This window comes from Leptosomus discolor, chromosome 6 (genome assembly GCF_034619465.1).
Source record: "Leptosomus discolor isolate bLepDis1 chromosome 6, bLepDis1.hap2, whole genome shotgun sequence".
Lineage (NCBI taxonomy): Eukaryota > Metazoa > Chordata > Aves > Leptosomiformes > Leptosomidae > Leptosomus > Leptosomus discolor.
Window position 1 is genome coordinate 4,403,965 of NC_141396.1, and position 19,904 is coordinate 4,423,868.

At 51.5% G+C, this 19,904-nt stretch overlaps 2 protein-coding genes across 2 annotated transcripts in view; one reads left to right on the forward strand and one right to left on the reverse strand.

Annotated features, from left to right (window-relative positions):
• The window catches only part of LHPP (phospholysine phosphohistidine inorganic pyrophosphate phosphatase), an 88,877-nt gene extending 75,975 nt beyond the window's left edge, over positions 1–12,902 (reverse strand). Inside the window, exon 1 of the mRNA XM_086467048.1 lies at positions 12,787–12,902. Within this exon, the coding sequence (XP_086323174.1) occupies positions 12,787–12,902 (116 nt within the window). The remainder of the gene's footprint in view (positions 1–12,786) is intronic.
• Positions 12,903–16,500: 3,598 nt separating this feature from the next.
• On the forward strand, positions 16,501–18,357 carry NKX1-2 (NK1 homeobox 2). Its single transcript, XM_086466813.1, has 2 exons — positions 16,501–16,735; positions 17,768–18,357. The coding sequence occupies exons 1-2, from the start codon at positions 16,501–16,503 to the stop codon at positions 18,355–18,357; spliced, it is 825 nt and encodes a 274-aa protein (XP_086322939.1).
• Positions 18,358–19,904: the final 1,547 nt, after the last annotated feature.

A 19,904-nucleotide genomic window follows, 5' to 3' on the forward strand; every position in this document is an offset into this window, starting at 1 on the left:
TGAGTAAATGTTTCGGGTCAGGTGAAGTCTACAAAGAGGTAGGCCAAGCTGGTCAGAAAATGGGAGTCCTCTGGTGAAACATGAAAAGGACTCTCAAAAATATCCTGGAACACCTAACAAAAGAAATATCATCAAGAAGTCCAGAGAAGACTTACTTCTACAAAAATACCTTTTCAATGAAAAGCCACCTTTTCCTTCAAAGTTAGCATCTCTAAAAAGACCCTCCACTAGCTCTGCACCAACTCCTTGTACAATACAGTCACACCTACTGGCACGAGCATGATTATACACACACCAGGACAAATCCATCCCTCGATGCTCAGCAGGGGGACCAGGAGCAGAGCCTGCAGGCCAGCACGCATCAGCAAACAACTATTAACTCAGAGCTGAAGTAATTAGAGCTTTTAAAAACAGCTCTACATGGGAGAGAAATCCTGGCTCCACTCATGTTTACAGCAAAACTCTCCTTCAGTTTTCACAGTCAGGTTTTGCACCAGGAGGAACTAAGAGCCACCTTGAAAGTCTCTCTAACGGAGGCAAGGTGCTTTGCACAGCAAGTCAATACTGTACTGGAGGGACTGCTGCTAAACTGGCCAGCTTAACGGGAAGCCTCGAGCTCCTGAGCTGACCCAGCCACCAGGGTTCACATTTTAAGAAGCACGTGCAGAACAAGCCACTGCGATTTCTAGCGCCAGCAAGCGTGGGGATGTCAGGAGAAGAATAAAGAACAAAATTTGTACTGTGATGCCTTGTAAGATAAAGAGCAAGGGATTAGATACCTGCAAGCACAGAAGAATGAGGCAACAGCAGATGAACTACACAACACACATTTTATCAAGATCTCCAGCGTATTACAGATTTATCAGCATCTGTCTTACAGAAGTGCAGGCACATCCAGGAAACCCAGTCAATCAGGGCTTCAGCTGACTTCCATACATTGTGGCCATGATAAAGATCCCACTCCAACTCCAGAGTCAATCCTGATTAGAGCACAAGCTGAGCACACGGACAGGCAGCACTGCGCTCCATGCCACGGGGACACGGCATGGTCCAGGGAGCTGTAGAGATCCCAAGGCCACCTCTCGCTCCCTGCTTGGGGATGTCCACAGGCTCACCGTCACACCAACGGGCTCCATTTCCAACACAACTGCTCGCACCACTCCTAGTGCCCACGAGCAGGAACAGGGGAACTCGACCTTCACCTGCGTGCAGAGAGCTCGGCGTGAAGGGGGAGCAGCTTCTGACATCTCAGGGTGGCACAAGTGGCAAACTCGGCTGAAAGCATCTCTGCAGCACAAGAAACTTGTCGGAGCCGCTCTCAGAGGGGACGGCAGAGCGTGCAGGGCAGCAGGGAGCAGATAAAAAGTCCAGTTTCGCCCCTGCAGCTGCGCGCTGCACAGGCTCTGCCGCCAGCGCCGGCTGCGCTGGCTGAGCAGGCACCGGCTGCCCGGGGAGCTGCTGTGGCACACAGGTGCCGAAGCAAAGGAACAAGTCACAAAAAAAAACTTCCAAGCCCAAAATCCTAGTGGACAGATGAGCACCGAGCTAACAGACCAACAGGTGGGTAAGGAGACTTGTTCTAAGCTTTACCAGAGGAGGGATTTCAGCCAAAACAACTGTTTGGTTGCCCAAACTATCCCTAAATCTAGAACTGGGGCACTCACCCCGCTCCAGGCACGCCGTGAGCACACATGTAGGGGAAAGACGGGAATGAGGTTTTTCATTTCAACCCCGAGCTGCCCCTCATGCTACGCCAGCTCTTTGAACTGACCTTTACCTCGTTCTGCCGGAGCAGGACACGACGCTGAGTGACAATGTCCCACAATGCAATTACCGTGCGTCAGATGAGCCGGTCCCTTACAAATCACCTCGAACTTTACACATCTGCTGGCTGTCAGCATCTGCCAGGTTCACTCACCCGAAAATAATGAAAAAACTCTCATTATTGTTCCATAACAGGTAAAGTGTTAGGACAATTATTAGACATCCTGACTGACCTTGTGCAGACTTAACCAACTGCCCTTGCCAACCTTTACAGGCAGCCTTTGGGCATATCAAAGAATCAGAGACTGGTTTGGGTTGGAAGGAACCTTAAAGATAAACCACAAAAACTGTTCTTTCAGGTGATGTAAAGGTTGCGACACTGGTAGGAAAAGAAATGGCCCCAGAATCTAGGCTGGAAGCCATTGCTCCTTCTTAAATTCACACTGTCCTGCACATGGCAGAACCAACTAAGGTCATGGTACAAGGTTAAACTTCAGGCTTCCCATCTTTGGCCACTCTCTTTTTTCTTTTTTTCCTAACAGGGGAGCAGAAGGAGAGTCCTACAGCAGCCAGCAGGTCCTGCGCAGGAGGGCAGGGGGGCAGAAAGCAAAACCTTGAAAGAGGTGACAAGCCTGGGCCTGGCGACTCTCCAGCGCCAACTTCAAAGGGATTTGGAAGAGGACTGGTTATGAGATTTCCAGAACCGGCTTTTTATCCTGCTTTTGGTTTTTCAGAGTGGGTTGGTTTTATTTTTTTTTAATTTAAAAGAAAAGAAAGCGCCCTAACCACTTATGTTATTTGACTCTTTTTGCATCAGTGGATGAATACCAGTGTGCTTCAGTGTAAACTTGTCAGCACTCTAATACCAGCTCTGAAACACGGGGAAATAACAGTACCAGAGAGTTATCTACCTGCAACCAAACCATAAAGTAAAACCAGGACTTGTGCAGAACCACCTTTCTCCCACCTGGGCAGGGCTAACGTTTGCTTGTTGCCCTCTGAAAGGGCCAGAGTGCCAGTGCTACAGGTGAAACATCTCCTGTCAGGAGGAGATGAAACCGAGACAAGAAGAAACTGAGCATAATGGTCAAAAGTAGGAATGATCTGTCTCGTTTCAAGGTCAATAACGAAGAAAGAGTTTGACAAAAGCAGAAATTTATACCACTTCTTTAGCCTGCCTGGATGACAGAGAACCACAGAGCATGACAACATTTTAGCCAGCGTCTAAAAATCACACTCAAAATGATGAATTAAAAGGGGGTTTGCAACAAGCTATCTGTGGTAGTCCTCAACACTCTGCATAACGCGAACTGATCAGGGCAAAGAGAGGTATTGGGACCATAGCTGGTTAACATCTTTGTCAGTGATAGTGACAGTGGGATCGAGCGCACTCTCAGCAAGTTTGCCGATGACACTGAGCTGTGTGGTGCGGGGGACACACTGGAGGGGAGGTTTGGAGGGACCGTGCCAGGCTGCAGAGGTGGGCTCGTGCAAACCTTATGAAGTTCAACAAGGTCAAGTGCAAGGTCCTGCACCTGGGTTGGGGCAATCCCTGCTATCAATACAGACTGGGGGATGAAAGGATCGAGAGCAGCCCTGCGGAGAAGGACCTGGGGCTGCTGGTGGATGAGAAGCTCACCATGACCCAGCAACGTGCACTCACAGCCCACAAAGCCAACGGCATCCTGGGCTGCATCCAGAGCAGTGTGGCCAGCAGGTCGAGGGAGGGGATTCTGCCCCTCTGCTCCGCTCTGGTGAGACCCCCCCTGCAGGGCTGCCTCCAGCTCTGGGGCCCCCAGCACAAGAAAGACAGGGACCTGCTTGAGGAGGTCCAGAGGAGGGACACGAAGATGCTCAGGGGGCTGGAGCAGCTCCCCTGTGAGGACAGGCTGAGAGAGTTGGGGGTGTTCAGCCTGGAGAAGAGAAGGCTCCGGGGAGACCTTCTAGCGGCCTTCCAGTGCTGAAAGGGGGCTGCAGGAGAGGTGGGGAGGGACTCTTGGTCAGGGAGGGCAGTGACAGGACAAGGGGTAACGGTTTCACGCTGAAAGAGGGGAGATTTAGGTTAGATATTGGGAAAAAGTTCTTCACTACAAGGGTGATGAGGCACTGGCACAGGTTGCCCAGAGCAGCTGTGGCTGCCCCCTCCCTGGCAGTGCTCAAGGCCAGGCTGGATGGGGCTGGGAGCAACCTGGTCTGGTGGGAGGTGTCCCTGCCCATGGCAGGGGGGTTGGAACTGGATGGTCTTTAAGGCCCCTTCCAACCCAAACCATCCTGTGATTCTATGACTCTACAATCACAATCTTCCTTGCCCTCAGACACTGCTGACTAGCAGGCAATGGGATGTTAGTCCATTGCCCATGAAAGCCTCCCAGGCTGGCCTTGCCACTGCTGGCAAGTAATTCACCATGCAAGTCACACACTGCTCTACACAGAAGGCACAAACCCTCTTCTAGACCCTGCGATGAACAGGTTACATCCTGAAGTGTCAGACTATGTTACATTTATGAATTAATGCAAATCCTGGGCTGATCTTGCAGGCTTTGCCCAGGAGAATCTCCCGCTGCCGGAGCAGCACACATACCTGCGAGGAGGATGCAAAAGGGTTTTCTGGCTCAGCACTGTCCGAAAGCAGTAACCCCTTCTGGGGTCCAGCTGTGGAAATGCTTGCGTGTGGGGAGAACATTTGCTCTGCTTTATGTGCCCTCTGCTTAAAAAGTGTATTTGTGGCCACAATGTGTTATACTTTCTTGGCAAAATCTGCATTCCTGTTATTTCAGTGACTATTTCAGCAGCAAGCATCTTTGATCTGTAATTTCAGCTTCTGAAATGACACCAAGCAAAATCATTATTTCAAAAGTCTGAAGAAGGCCAGCCATAAAAGCCCTCGTCCATCCCTTTGGCCAGGTTTTACAGCACAAGCCTCTCCCAAGTCCACAGAAGCACTGAACTTCCCCCTGTTTTCCTCGCCGGGTGCGATGAGATGAGAGGATTGTGGATGAAACCCCATGCACAGTCCTGTGACCCAGCGACCTCAGCTTGCTTTCTGGTTGTTCCTTCTCTATCCCAGTGTCCAAATCTTTCTGTTCCTCTGATTTCTGCCATCCTCACAGTATCTCCAACCTGCTTACATCTCGCTGTCACATCTCTGATGCTACTTTTGTCCCCTGATCTCCTGTTGTTTCCATTCACTGACGTCCTGTCATTTGTCTCGAGTACGGCCGAGCTCATTAAAACTCCCATTCTCTGGTGGTCCAGCTTTCTGCTCCACATAGCAAGGCCAGCCTGACAAATCCTTACGTACGGCACTTTTTGGCCCCGCTCCCCCTTGCATTCTTGTGTCTGAAACTCATCTCTACATCTGCTATCTCACGAGCACAATTTCCTCTCCAGACCCATATGGCTCACCTCTCTCTATATATAGAAGCGAATCATTTGGAGAGAATCCAAAGGAGGGATTGCAAAAGGGATTAAAAAGAGAGGAGGGCATTACCTTTGAGCAAGAATGAAGCCAAACTAATAGGCACATATGAAGGAGCCACAAGAAAAGAGGCCAATGTTATTTAAGGGTTGGCAAGGGTGAAATAAGAAAGAGCAGCGTTATAAAACTAAAGACTCTGGAAACACCAGTCTGAGACACAGTTTGACAGCAAAACCAGAAAAAATCACTAAATTGTAGTTCAAAGTAAACTTCAAAAGCCTACCAATGCCTTTATTTAGCTATTTCAATCATCTGGCATTTTTCAGAGGTGGAAATAAATACTGAAAGTTGTACATCAAAACAGTCACAAAGTCTGTCCTGTCCCGAATTCTCCACAAACGCTGCCTCCCTCTGACCACCAAAACCAGCTGGATACCAGAATTACTGAACAAATGACTTCATATCATAACTCAAGTTCCACCTGCCTGAACAGAAGGGTAGACAACAGATTTGTCTACAGATTTGTAGACAACAACATGCCACAACAGTGAAATACAGAATTAAGTATTTAATAAGAATAATCCATGCTTTCGAAGTGAATCTGCAGAAAAGAAGCACAAAGCAGAACATAAGAAAAATCTTTCCGGTCCATTATGTTCAGTAACAAGATGCATTTAATCGCTGCCGATTACCAAATTAGCTTGAAGAATTACTCCTAGCGGTCACGGACTTTAACCACACTGCAGGGACTGAATCAGGGCTTCTCACCTCATCGTGCAGTGGGCTGGCTGATTGTTATATCGCAGCAACACAATACCGAGTACCGTGCCAACACATGGGTCTGTTTCGTAACAAAAGCAAACTCTGCTAGACTTTAAATACTCGGTAACCCTCCACTTTGGAGCTGTCCAGAAAAAAAAATCTGAACTTTGTGGATTCAGCTAGCATGACCAGGTCTGGAATACGCTTATCTGCATGAAGCAAAACATTTTTATGGACAACATAATGAATCATACTGCATTAGTTCTCATTCTGTGCTAAAAGCAGTTGGATTTTTTTGCCTTGGAAACTACTAATCATTCCATTAAAATTTCAGTCAAAACCAAGTTTCCCTTATCAAGGTCAAATTCTTATTTTGTATACAAACAGCATCTTTGCTGTTTGTAAATACTGAATTCTATTTCTCAGAAAAATAAATTGACAAAAGCTTTCATTTAGCCTGTTTTATAGAGAAAGAATTCACTCTCATATGCTCTGCTTACCTGCTTTAGGAAGTACCATACTACTGCATTGCAACAGCTCAAAGACCAAGCTGTGTTCCAACAAACTTAGTGTGATTTGAATCCGGAAGCAATCGACAACTAATGCCAGCACTTCACTTGCAAAGACAGCACAGAACCTGAATGGCAATGGCTGAGGATATGTAAAGAATCAGGCTTGATTCTAAGATTCCAGACGGAGTTCACCAAACATGAAAGATGGGGAGAAAAGAAAAATCACTAACGCAGCGATAAACTGAGACAAGTCTCGAGTTCTGAAACACAGAAGGAGGCAGAGTGCTGCTCATTCACATCAGGGATTGATCACTATTTATACAAGGTAGCGGGTGAAGTACTGTTAAGCAGTAGGTATCACCATAGCATCTTCTATTATTCTTTATTGATAAATATTTGTACAGCACATAACTGTGCCAACAGACAGTTAAGTAGCTCAAGACCCTAAAGGTTAACGATGTTTAAACTCCCAGTGTAAGCACTTACTCATGCAATTTGTGTAGACAGCACTTGGAGTACCCACGACTTCATGGACAGAGATCTTTTTAAGAAAATAATGAACATTGCTGACTAGAAAAGCAAATATGGGTTAGGAAGGTCCACTGCTCTCACAAAACTGAGGCCCTAGCTAACGTTACAGACTAGAGTGCAGCCGTGACAACTCTGCACCCACTGAGGATCAATTCCTGGATCCCCTTCTGGCTCTGCCAGCAAACAGCTACATGACAAGATAGAACTGCTTCACCTTTTTGTGTCACCGCTCTTTCAGAAAGGGCAGGTGACACCTACCCTCCCTTGGGAGGTAGGGATAGAAAGCGCAAAGAAAGTTGAGTGCCAAGACAAATGAACAGACATTTACACAAGAGTTTGTATAATTTATTTGAAAGTCTCTTTCCAAGAGGAACATCTCCTTTGGTATCGCGTGTCCTGAAGGTGTAGCAAGCCTTGAAACTCTGAACATCTGCCCTGACTGTGCTAAGCTAAGCCGTGTTTCAGTTACCTTCTGCGACCACAAAGGCTTCCTACTCCTTGTTGCACACGCAAGATGGCTCTTCGTAAACTCACAAGTGTCCCACCCAAACCCCCGCAAGGTGAATTGCTTTACAGTCCCCGTTCCGCTTGTTCCCCTCACAATCTTCGCCTTGTTAGACTCCCCAGGTATTTTATTTTAACACGACCGTCCAGCTGCTCCCCGGCCTCCCCGCTCCCCAGATTTCCGTTGCTCTTTTAAAGGACTCTGTAGAAAGTTGGGCTAACAGATGCACTATAGTGGCCAAACAACAGGATGTTGTAAATGTCCAACTACTGTGTGCTTTTCATATGGATATGCTAATGGACACACTATCAGCACACAGCTGTAAATTCAAGTAACAGAGCACAGGCTGAGCATCTTTTATGGATCTTTAACCACCTTCTGTCTTGTAAGAGACCAGCTCCCTGCTATTTGTAAGATAAAAAGCGAATAGCTCACCTCGTGTCAATGCTGTGTAAATCAATTAAGACAGTAACAGCCCAGTACAGAGGCACTGTTAAGGCTGGCTCCAGAAGAAGCCTTTAAGTCACCAATGGGCTTTCTGATCTGCCAGCTAAACGCACACACTTGGAAAAGATGTGTTTTATTTAAGTTGTTATAAGGATTTCTTTTAAAACACAACAAACGTAGGCCACAGTAAACTAAACAATCAAGAAACGTCACGGGTTAAAAGTTTTAAAGGGCCAAATTATCTTATCAAGCTGGTTTTGAATTTTCTAGTCACCTACCACTCCAATATCCCCACCTAAAGTTAACAATAACAGTCCCTGGTAGATTTAACAACAGCCCTGGCACCCCGGCTTCTGGGTTGAACCAGAGGTGCCAATGCCCTTAGGCACACGGGTGCCTGCCCGCCACAGTCCTGCCGAGTAACATGAAGGATCTGGATTCACCTAATCATCGCTTGAGTGCAGAAGGAGGCCTGCTCTGTACAGCAAACACTCCTGTGGTTCATCCTTTAGGCCTCTGATTTGCCAGTTCCCTTTCAGAGGCCAAATTTAGAAGAGATGCAGGTACAGTAGCAATAAATAAAGCATTCCCAGTTGTAACACGTAGTGTTTCATCACAAGTTACACCAACTTGGGTAGTGACTACTGATGGTTTCCTCAGGAGGGTCCCTAAGGCACTGGGAAGCGTGTAATTGAAGGTCATCTCGGTCAGGATGTTTCAGTGCCCATCAGCTTCTTTGGTCATTTTTCTAATCCATCTGACTGTACTGCTAGCTAAAAAAACAAACAAAGAAGAGAGAACCACCGCCCTGCAGCCATCATCAATAAAACCAGGCCAAATTCTGCTGGCAGAAATTACGTTGCTACTCTCAGATACTAACTGCAGAGCAGAATTTGGCTGAAAATTAGAAAAATAATGCAGGAAATAGTTTTACGGAGTCAAATTGGCTTCGGTCATACGAACCCGACCGCAAATGAAAATGTTTACTTATGATTTTTATTGGTGTGTACTGTATCTGGTTACACGGAGTTAATTGCTGTAATGGTGTGGGAGGTGATGTAGCAAGACCATCTGAAGAGAACAGGTCAGCTGTTACATTACGAGACTCCGTACCTATAGCATGAATTATCAAAATGGTATCTAAGGCTCCTATTGAACATACAGACATGTGCAGTAAAAGATTTTAGGCATCTCTTTTAGCAAAGATCCTATCAATTTGAATTAGTTGTCAAGTTCCTAGTTATCTCCAATGATGACTTTTTAACTGATACAAAAATGAATTAATTAAAAAAGAGCCGCTTTTAGCTTTAACCCATCTGTTTGAAACCACCAAGCTGTACTATGACGCAGACACAAATATTAATGACCAACTGGCAACAGGATAATGAGTCAATAAGGATTTTAAATGGTGTGAGCTAGAACAATTACCAACCTAATAGGCAGATAAATAAGGCTATTTGACTTCACCCAAGGAAGATGATTATTCTTAACCACTTATGTTGTATGACCCCAACAAAATGTTTTTGTTTTTTTTTCTTCTTCCTGGCACTTTTCCATACCCACTTCTGCCATCCCAAATTTACACAGCTACAACCACAGCTTCTCCATTGCTTATTGACACAAAATTCCTCCAAGCTGATATATGCCAAAACCAACCATCATGTTCCCAGCACGCTCCCCAGGAAACATGCACGGAGCTGCCCACGCCAGCCCACGGAGCGGTGCAGGATGTCACTTCCCCGTGCAGGGCGGTGGACACAGCGTGGCACACACCGGCACCGTGCCGTCCCCTGCCGACGCTCACCAGATCCTGCCCCAACGAGCCTGATTTTCCCAGCACAGCCCTCAGGAGCCTGTTGCTGGATCGCATCTCCAAACCCTCCTCGAAGGCCCCTGCAGCCCCCTCCAGGTCAAGAGAGGCAGACGGGTCAGATTAGCTGCCGAGTCACAGAAACCCCTAATGAGGAACGAGGGCTTAGACATTTCCAGTATTTCAAGAGAAAGCTTGTATTATCTTACATTTAGCCCCAGGCCAGAGTTTTACTGTCGTTTCACCAGGGTATTTCTGACATTGCCATAAGTTAAACTGCAGTTTACGCTGCCTCCATACAGGGGGCTTCAGCAAACGCAGTGACAAAAGTTATTTAATAACAGCCTGCAACCCGATGGAAAGTGAAGTTTAATAACCTAGGAGGAAGAAAAATAATATGTCAAAAGCATCTGGCAAACCATAATGCAGATGTTATTGAATACATCCTGTTTTTTAAAGGAATGATCCGATCTCCAACAGTAATTACACAGTTGTTATGTTTGTTTCGGCCATGCCTGAAGGCTCCAGCTACGATCCAGGCTGTCCTGTGCTACGCTTCAGCCTGTACCTGGGGCTAAGCTCGGACTGTTGCTCTGTCACCTGATGACCCCTCCCAGCCAAGGAGGGGAATCAGGAAAAGGAGAGCAGACCTCCAGCTTGAAGTGAAAACAGATTTAATGAAACAACAGCAATACCAACAAAGGCGTACGGAGTTCTGCTGAGCCAAACGGGCATGCAGCAGTCAGTCAACAGGAGAGCAGGCCTTGGGAGCGGGGAAAAGCCAGAGGAGGAGCAGGAGGAACCCCACAGGAGCTCCCTCTCCTCAGCAAACCTTCCCCCTTTATAACGCCCATGACATTATGGGATGGGCTACCCCTGCAGCTCACTCAGGTCAGCTGCCCTGGCTGACTGGAACTGCTAACAGCCTGCCAGCATGGCTGGGCTGGGATTCTGTCCCAGCCAAACCAGGACAGGGCTGCACAAACTTGGTATATGTGATGGTCCCAGAAGAAAGCACCAGTCAGCAAGAAGTGAGAGTAAGGTGGTAAGATGTGTTCTGGAAGACAGAGAGCAGGAGAAGACCCTCCTTCACCAACAGACCAGTTGGCACAGGCATCAGCCTAAGCAGAAAGCAGTATTACCAGGAGGACTGGAGAGAGACAAGAAGGAAAGCCAGCAAAGTTTAATCCTGGCAGAGGCTGCAGCAGTGCCTGCCCCCTTGCAGTCAGCAAACAGGCTGCTCTACGCATCCAGGGGGAAACAAATGCTTTCATTTTGCTACAAGCCTTTTCTCTTAGGGTCTCTCTTAAATCCTGAGCCTGTACCATAGCTACAGAAAGGCACGAGAACAGAAACTGTGCTGAAATATTGCATAAAGCGGACATGGAGGAATGGGAACAGAAGTCACATGCAATCCCTTGGAAAACCGACACGCCACAGGATTTCAATATGATGTCTTTATAAAAGCGACTTTTCCCGCTCCCTAATTCCACTGAATTCCCTTGGAACGTGGCTCCCCGTTGGCCGTCCTGGCACCCTCAGCTCCCCGCAGCTGGCTGGGGCCAGCTGAGCACCGCAAACGGGCCAAGAGCCTCAGTAAGCCTTAAACTTGCTTCAAACACTGCTTTCTGACTGCACTGGAAACTCTCATCCTGTAGACAAAACCAGAAGATGCATCCGATGACACTTAATGTGCCCGCTACACGTATTTCAAGATACATATAACTAAAAAAGTAAAAAACAAACAAAAAAAAAAGCAGTAAAGGCTCCTTTTATTAACGGTACATTTAGATCTCCTCCATTTCTGCATTTTCCATGGCAGTTCCACCAACATTTAGGCATGTATTTAACTAAACTCATGTTATTAATTTTAGTGATTTCAGTATTTCTTCCTGCATATTTCCCTGCTTGATAAAGCACTCGCCACAAGCACATCCGTACTGGGCGGCCCCAGAGGACTGAAGCTGCAAAGGTGCTCACCAAGCAGGTTGTCAACATTTCGCATGGGTTCAGTATTTCAACATTTAACACATTTCACGTGGGGTACACGCAGCAGCAGATTTTCTGCAGTGGGTTAGTGAAACATCACGTAGAGCCAAAAGGCTCTTCTGGAAACCCATGACCTCCTCCAGCAGGGTAGACCCATGAATCGATACCTGTCTTTAAACACAGATGGCCCTGAGGCTAGTGCTCTCTCTCCTGGCCCCATCCTGCTCCTCTGGTCAAGCAGAGCCGATATATAACACACTGGCAAGTCAATTAGTTAATTAAAGTTAGTTAAGTTAAATAAATTAAATCACTGTCTGTTTAGCAGTGTTAACTGGATTACGTTACCCAGCTAAAAGTGAGAGAGTTCACCACCTGGGAGAAACTTGCCACAACAGTATTTTGCTTTTGAGTCAGCTACGAGCCGGGCAATCATTAACCGGAGTGCCGCAATTCCCCATGTCTGCTGGGCTGCAAGTTCTCTGCAAGAAGTCCCAGCTAATTTGACAGCAAAGCTCATCAATTTACAGAAGCACCACGCCAGTACGGGCAATATTTTAACAACTATTACCGGGGTAACGTGCCAGACCTCTTACATACTGCTTGCTCCTGCTACATGGGCAGCGACGACAGAAAATCAAGCGGGACGTGACCTGCCCGCGCTGTTCCAGGCTCCCTTCCCCACCAGCCCAGGGGCAGCAGATCCGCAAACTCAGCGGACACCCCCACAGCTTAAAGAAGCCTAAAACCCACCAAGGTGAACCCAAATGTTCACGTTCGCTGTCCCGTCCCCCTCAGGGCTGCACGGTCGGGGTGGTTTTAAACCCCGATCCTCGCTCGCCTTTGGGTGTAGCTCCAAAGCCCAGGGCCAGGCCCATACTGTTACGTTGCGGGGTGCCAAGGCCGTATCACCATGTTCTGGGGTGCCCCCCCCAGCCCACCCCGGGCGGCCCCTCACGCCACCGGCCCCGCCTCGGCCTCCTCCTCCCCCGGCGGGGCGGTGGAGGGGGGGCCGAGCCGGGCAGTTCTCCGCCGAGCCCCTGGCACCCACCTGCGCACCGCCTCCACCGAGCCGGCGATGGGGACCCCGCCGTTGCCGCCGCTGTCGTAGAGAACCCCGCTGACATCCAGCAGCAGCCCCCCCACCGCCCGCGCCCAGGCCGCCATTTCCCACCCGCCCCGTTCCCGCCCCGCCGCAGGGGCTGCTGGGAAATGGAGTCCGGGGAGGCGGAGGCGGCGGGAGGAGACCGGGGTTTACGCTGTGCAGATTCGTTCCGCCCCGCCTCTCATTTAATTCATTCATTTATTTTTAAACACCTGAGCCACGTGGCCGCAGGGACCAAGTTTGGGTTTCCCGGGCGATGGCAGGAGCATCTTCGAGAGCGCGGCAAGTGCTCGGTGTCTCCATCCACCCGCCAAAACCTCTGCTCCTCTCCACAGGTAGGGCCAGCAGCCCCTGCACCTGGGCTACCCACTGCCAACAGCCCAGCCAACGGGCCAGCGAACAGCATCGGCAATAAAACATCGGCCGAGTGCCAGGGCTCGTTCCCTGTTCCACGATAAACTCCCTCAGACGCCGCATCCCTGGGAAAAATAGTTCCACCCTCTGAGATACGCACGTCACCTGTCAAAAGTAAAGGCCACAGACATGTTTCCTTAAAAATTTACACTGTTTTTGTCATTCTGGAAGGGCTCCAGACCCTCAGCGTTACCTTCGCAACAGCACCCCAGGCCTTGATTTGGGTCAGACCTTCCCAAAGCGACGAGAAAATCGCCGTGCTTCCATCCCGCAGCCTCCCGCAGGAGCGGGAGCGTGGTGGGACGGCCACCGGTGCGACGGCGGTGTCCCCCGGCCGCTGCAGAGCTCGGGTCTGCCGTGCAGCCCGTATCGCACCCTGCACCGCCCTGGGTGCCTCTGTGGGTCGGAAGCAGGACAGGATTCGGCCCTTGAGGACCGCGGCGCTGATCCACACGGCAGCAGAAGCCTGACGGGACCCGTGTCAGCCGAAACGCTGACAGGGCTGTGCCCTGCCTCGATGGTCTCTTCTCGTACATGCCCAGCGGTTCATATAGACAGCCCAGAGAGAACCGTTGGCTTGTCGTATAAAGAACTGAACCGATCCCCTTCGTTTTACAATCACGGATAAGATTTTATCAACTGTGTTCCAGCTTTACAGATAATACTGTTTTCTCCCTCGATAAAGTCCAAATACTTTCTTAGTGCTAATGCTATCAATAGCGTGCCGTGACTTCCAGAATATATAAGGAGCTGCGGTGGAATTATAGTCCACTTTGTTTTAAAAAAAGCAGAGGAGCCTTGGCAGCATTGATTTGCATCACTGTTTCTGGAACAGCCTCTGGCTTCTCCTTAAAGATAATATCTAAACTCTGAAATTCATTAAACAGACCCAGAAATGGATCAGGTTATTTAAAACAACATCACTAATGGCGCAATATCTCAGCTGTCTCCACCGATAGTGAACATTGTCTTGGATAGTGTTATCAGTCCAGGACACCCGCTATGAATATTGATCCACAGCTTGTTACAGCCATCACTTGCCGTCAGGACAGGTCAGGGTTGAAACCCACCTAGCATCAAAGCAATTTAAAGACAGCACTCGGGCTGAATTTTAATGCTTGAGCTGGGAAATGGACCAACTTCAAACAGACTGCTAAAACTAATCCATGGACGTGTGCTTCTCCGTGTGTGCCCTTCCACATGCATGTGTGTTTGTAGGTCGGCGTGCATGCACGTGTCAAACCGATGAGATTTGAAGATGTCTAAGAGCTCACAAATTAATCTCAGTGCTACTATTTACCTTCTCAGCTCCTGCAGACACAACAACTCAAACAGAAGTATTCGTAGTCTCGCATATATCGGATTAGATATTTTTTTTTCTTTCAAATATAAAAAATCTCTGGCACTGGCAAGGCTTGTGAGCATTCTTAAAACAGTGACCCGTGCACTTGTTTACCGTACGACAATACCTATGATTTCTCTGTGTCGTTTGAAACTAATGTTGTGCCACGAAAAGAAACTCCTTTCAAAAACTTTAATAGGATCTGCGCTAAGACTTCATATCCATTTTCTTGATTTGGTCTCACTTTGGAAGCAAGCTGTCCGGCAGCTGCAACTGCTCCTCTCCCTTCTCCTTCTTCTGCACCTCCAGGAACTTCCAAATACTGCACGCAGCAGTGCTTTCCAGTTCACCACCGCCTCCATTTTCACGCAGGGTGCATCCCCAAAGCTGAGCTTTATCCCTCCGGAGCTTTACTGTGTGAACTCCTCCGGACAGAGCTCCCTTCTCTTCTACATGTGTATGGTATCTCGTATCAGGAGCCGCTGCCAAATGGGCTCTCAGATGCTGCCACCACATAATTAACAATAACAATTACTTGTAATCCATTGCCCTGCACATCTTCATGTCATCTTTTCGCACCCTCGTTATCTTACGGTCTGTACCTTGGCAATGGCAAACAGAAAGCCCAGTTCTGCTGAGGCTGAGACACCTGTAAAGAGGAGGAGAGCTGCGGTCTGCACCTCTTCCTAGGAATAAAAGCAGGCGGAGCAGCAGGTTCCACCGAGGGCTGCCTTCCCCAGCCTCCTCCAGCCGAAGGGTGCCCCTTCCATCTACACCTCAGCCCGATTCACGGCACCAACAAGCAGAAATGTTAAGGAGAGGGAAAAGCACCCTACAGAAAGAACGCTGTTAGCAAGTTTTTAACAAGCACAGCTAGAAGTGGTCGTGGTCATGGGACCGGCGCAGGGTGGAGAGGCTTGGCCTGCTGTTGCTTACCCTGACCCGGTTACAGGTATGAACAGCAAAGCGTTTCCACGCAAGGCAAGGAGGGTTAGTCAGGGGGCTGCTCAGCGCGGCAGGTACTCCTCCAGCGCAAGCATGCCTCAGTTTCCCTGCCTGTTAACCGGGAAGCCGAGTGTGAACGCCACGAGCGAGCTGCAGGAGTTAGCGCTGACCTGGGGTCTGAACCAGACTGACCCTGAGCTGCCCCAAAATGAGAAGCTGCTCATTTCTCCCTGCGGACCACACATCTGAAACAGCGGCCGCTGGCAGAGAGGGTGAGCTTCGAGCCTGGAGTCCGCTCGGCGCAGTAGAGGGGTGCAGGAGCCATCCCCTCCTCTCTGGGTCCCTCTGAGACACAAGTCTCGCCCCGCAGGACCGCCACCGACGCGGGGGAGCTGCAGGTGGGTCAGCGGAGGGCCAGAGGCAGCTTGGAGGGGGGGGGGGAACTCCCCAGACCCCCAGGGGACTCCCCAGACCCCCGGGGGACAGCAGCTGCCGGCGGGCTGCCGTGTGCCGTCGCATCCCTGTACCGGCGAAGGACCCGGGTTTGGTGCCAGGTCTCCTGGCCGCCCCCGGCCCACCTCGATGATGCGCATCCCATCTCCACCCCGCGGCGGGGGGGGGGGGGGGGGGGGGGGGGGGGCAGGTTAACGGGAAAGCCCAGTCACCGGGAGGTTGGGATGGAGGGAGGCGCCCGCTGCGCCCCCGCGGAGCCAGCGCGGCGGGGAGGGGGCGCGGAGGCGACGTGCCAATGGCTGCGCTGCCCCCTCCTCTGCCCCCACCCCTCCGCCCTCCCCGGCCGACCCTCCTCCCCGCCGCTCACTCCGCGCCGCCAGCGCCGAGGCGTGCGGTTCGGGAGGCGACCCGGCTCCGCGGCCGGCGCAGCCCCCTCCGCCGGCTCCGCGCTGGGAGCCAGCAGGTCTCCTCCGGGAAGAGCCGGAGGGTAGGGGTGGGGGGAAGGAATGCCGGAATGCCCCCCAGACCGCGGGGCCAAGGCGGCCCCCGTCCATCATAAAATCTCCTTCTCCATCTTAGACATCCTGGATCCCCAGAAATTCAGCAGGAGACGCGAACCGGCCGCGGGGAGCTGGGGCAGCGCCCCCCGCTCGGGCGAGCGGGAGAAAAGTTTGGGAAGAGTTGAAGTAGGAAAGGACGCTGCTGCTCCCGGCAGCGGGAGGAATAAACTAGAGGCACATGGTAGGAACGCGCTCGAGTTTCTCCGGCCGGCGCTGGCGGGGCGAGCAGGTGGAGGCGCCGGCAGACGGGGACCCCCGGCCCCCCGAGCCCGGCGCGGGGTGCGCTCCCCGTCGGGGGGGGGGGGGGGGGTTCCCGCAGGAAGATGCATCGCGGGAGAAAGGGGGCGGGGGGGCGGGAGGGGGGCCTGGAACTGCATTTTAAATCTCGATGATGCAAAGGGAAAAGTTCTCGGTGTGTGTGTCCCCCGCCGCCGCCTTTCGGCATCCTCCCGAGGAGGAACGGGGCATCCCGGGGCGTGCCGCCGCCCCGTCTCGGCCCCAGCCGGGCACCGCACGGGGTTATTTCCCCCCCCCCCCCCCCCCTTCCTCCAGCACGGCGGCCCCCGGGCGCCCCTTTCCCCCGGGGCAGGAGGGCTCGGTTGCCCCGGCCGGCCCTGACCGGCAGCGGGACGGCCGGCTGGGTAATTGCTCAGCCCGTCCCCACCGGAGGATGCCTTAGCTCCCGTTGATCGATATCCTATTACCGACTCCCGCCTATCTCCTGCCCGCAGCTTGCAGGTGCCCACTTCAAACCTCCTTCCCCCGGCCTGATCCTAATATTGTTCGATTAAAACTTACCTTTAATAGATGACATCTATCGATCTGGCCCTCGCAAATCTGAAACTCCATTAGCGCGGGGATGGGGAGGGGGGGGATTTATTTCGCTTCAGAAGGGGACTTTAATAACTTCTTTTTTAATTGGTAAGAAATCCATATCGACGCCTTCCCCCCCCCCCCCCCCCCCCGCCGCCGCAGATGCGATGGCGGAGCGGGGAGCGCGGAGGGGCTGTCGCACGGCGGGCGGTGTTTTTTCTCTCCCCCTTTATTTCAACGATTTCCCTGATTTTATCACGGGGAGGGGGGGCGGGGGAGGGGATGTCGGAGCAGAAGAGCCGGGTTTCGAGGGGTGGCAGGCGGCTCGGCGCTGGGCGAGGGGCGGGAGGAGGAGGGTGCGCGGCCGCCCCCCCTGACGAGCGCCGCCATCTCCCCTCAGATGCGCGCTCCCCGGCGGAGATCGGCGCCGAGGCAGCGGGGCAGGAGCAAGCCGAGGAGGGTCCTCCCGGGGACGGGACCGGGACTCAACCCTCCGCCCACCCGCCCGGTCCGGAGGAGCCGGGCTCGCCGCGGGGCGTCAGGCGGCGGCGGGCCGAGGCGGGGTGCGGCAAACCGCGGCGGGCTCGGACGGCCTTCACCTACGAGCAGCTGGTGGCCCTGGAGAACAAGTTCCGGGCCACTCGGTACCTATCGGTCTGCGAGCGCCTCAGCCTGGCGCTCTCCCTCAGCCTCACCGAGACGCAGGTGAAGATCTGGTTCCAGAACCGACGCACCAAGTGGAAGAAGCAGCACCCGGGTGCCGACGGGGCGGCCCCGGCCGCATCCCCTGCGACGACGGCGGCGGTGGCGGCGGGCGGCGGCAGCCCCAGCCCGCCGGTTCCCGGCGCTCTGCCCTTCCAGACTTTCCCTTCCTACGCCGCCGCCAACGTCCTGGTCCCGCCGGCCGCCCCCTTCCCGCTGGGCGGCGGCCCCTTCGCGCCCTTCCTCGGCCCCGCGTACCTCGGCCCCTTCTACGCCCCGCACCTCTGAGGCGGGCAGAGCCGGCGGGGGGCGGTGGGGCCGGGCCCCTCCTGCCCGTCCGGCAGCCCCGCACGGCCCTCGGCCCTTCTGGCCCAGGCGGGGAGCAACGTCTTCGCTTCTGGTGGTTGCATGGCGATTCGAAGTGTAAGAAAGTTGATTTTTTTTCAGCAGCATGTTTAAGGTACATACTTTGGCAAAGAGAAAAAAAAAAAACAACCACCCAAACCCGCTGTAACCACTGGATTTTATTAGCACATTTGAGATGTAATTATAGGAGTTGGAAATGGGAAAAGTAACCCTCTTTACACATGCCTGACACTAATTCCCTCCAGATTCCTCTCCAAGTTCCTTTTTAAAACACTCCTCGTTGCCATTTGGCTTGCCAGCACATGCCTCAAACCTCGAGAGCTCGGGAGCTGGGGCGCTGGTTACTACTGCTGTCCTCCTGATGCTGCTGATGGTGCACGCGGCCGTTCCAAATCCCAGGGATGCTCGCCAGCAGAGCCGTCCCCAGGCTCTGAATTTGCTCGTGGGACCCGGTTGTGCCCTGTTTGACCCACGTTTTATTATCGTTTCTGACTTCTGACCTGCAAACTGCAAGCCACGTACTTGGTACCCTACCTGGAAGAGTTTGTCTTTTTGTGTGAGAAGGTGGAGGAAACTGCAGCTCCGTGTCATCTGGCCACGAGTAGAAAATCTGCCGGGTCGGTGGGAAAGTATTCAGTTGCTGCTGATGCACACGGCCTCTCTGCCTTTCTTTCCAGTTCCTTCCCAGTGACTTCAAAGGTTTTGGATGAGATGTCTAAAGATCGTTCTTTTTGCAGAGAACAGTTGTTCTTGTAATAACACAGCATTAGTGCCAAATGAGGCAGAAAAGAAAACATAAATCGGAGAAAATGATTACATTATTCATTTCTTTAAAAATGGGGCATTTGTGGTAGAAAGTAAGTAAAACGAAGAATTTCCAGCATGCCGAGACCTATTTTCCATAACACAGAAACACATGTTTTTTCTTGCTTGCTTTTCTGAGCATTTGTTAGAAAGGAAAATCACATTTCATCTTCATCGTTACAAGCACCGGAATGAAAAGGAATTTTAGCTGGGGGCTTATCCGTCCCTGAACGGACGGGAAGTAATTGGTTTAAAAAAATCTGTCTCATGCAGTTTTACGAATTATTACAACACGCTGTTCAAGACGATCCTCTCAGTCTCTTATGATGCTTTAAAGTACACATTGGCTCTCCAACCAAAAAACTTAGCTCAGAAATCCTATCTAGCTCTTCTTGTGTTTGTCTAAATAAAAAGTTTTTTTAAATTATTCCGTGTTTAATTGGTTTTAATTGTACTCGGACGAAGCAGCGTTTGCTTCGTGGGTTGCTGCCCCACTGGGTGGGGATCTCGACAGCGCCCCATGTCGTGTGTCAGCGACAGCGGGTGGCACCCCACCTCCTCCGGGCTGGCTGCGAGGAGGGGACTCACGGGACACCCCTCTCTGGCAGAAATCACCTTCCCGACTTCCAGCTTTGCAGGGAGCAGAGGGGTGAAACCCGCAAGGC

Bases quoted from the DNA above. Each gene is read 5' to 3' on its own strand.
- NKX1-2 (XM_086466813.1), top strand. From the start codon at position 16,501: ATGCCGGAATGCCCCCCAGACCGCGGGGCCAAGGCGGCCCCCGTCCAT. The intron at 16,736-17,767 runs GTAGGAACGCGC...ATCTCCCCTCAG, and splicing joins GAATAAACTAGAGGCACATG to ATGCGCGCTCCCCGGCGGAG.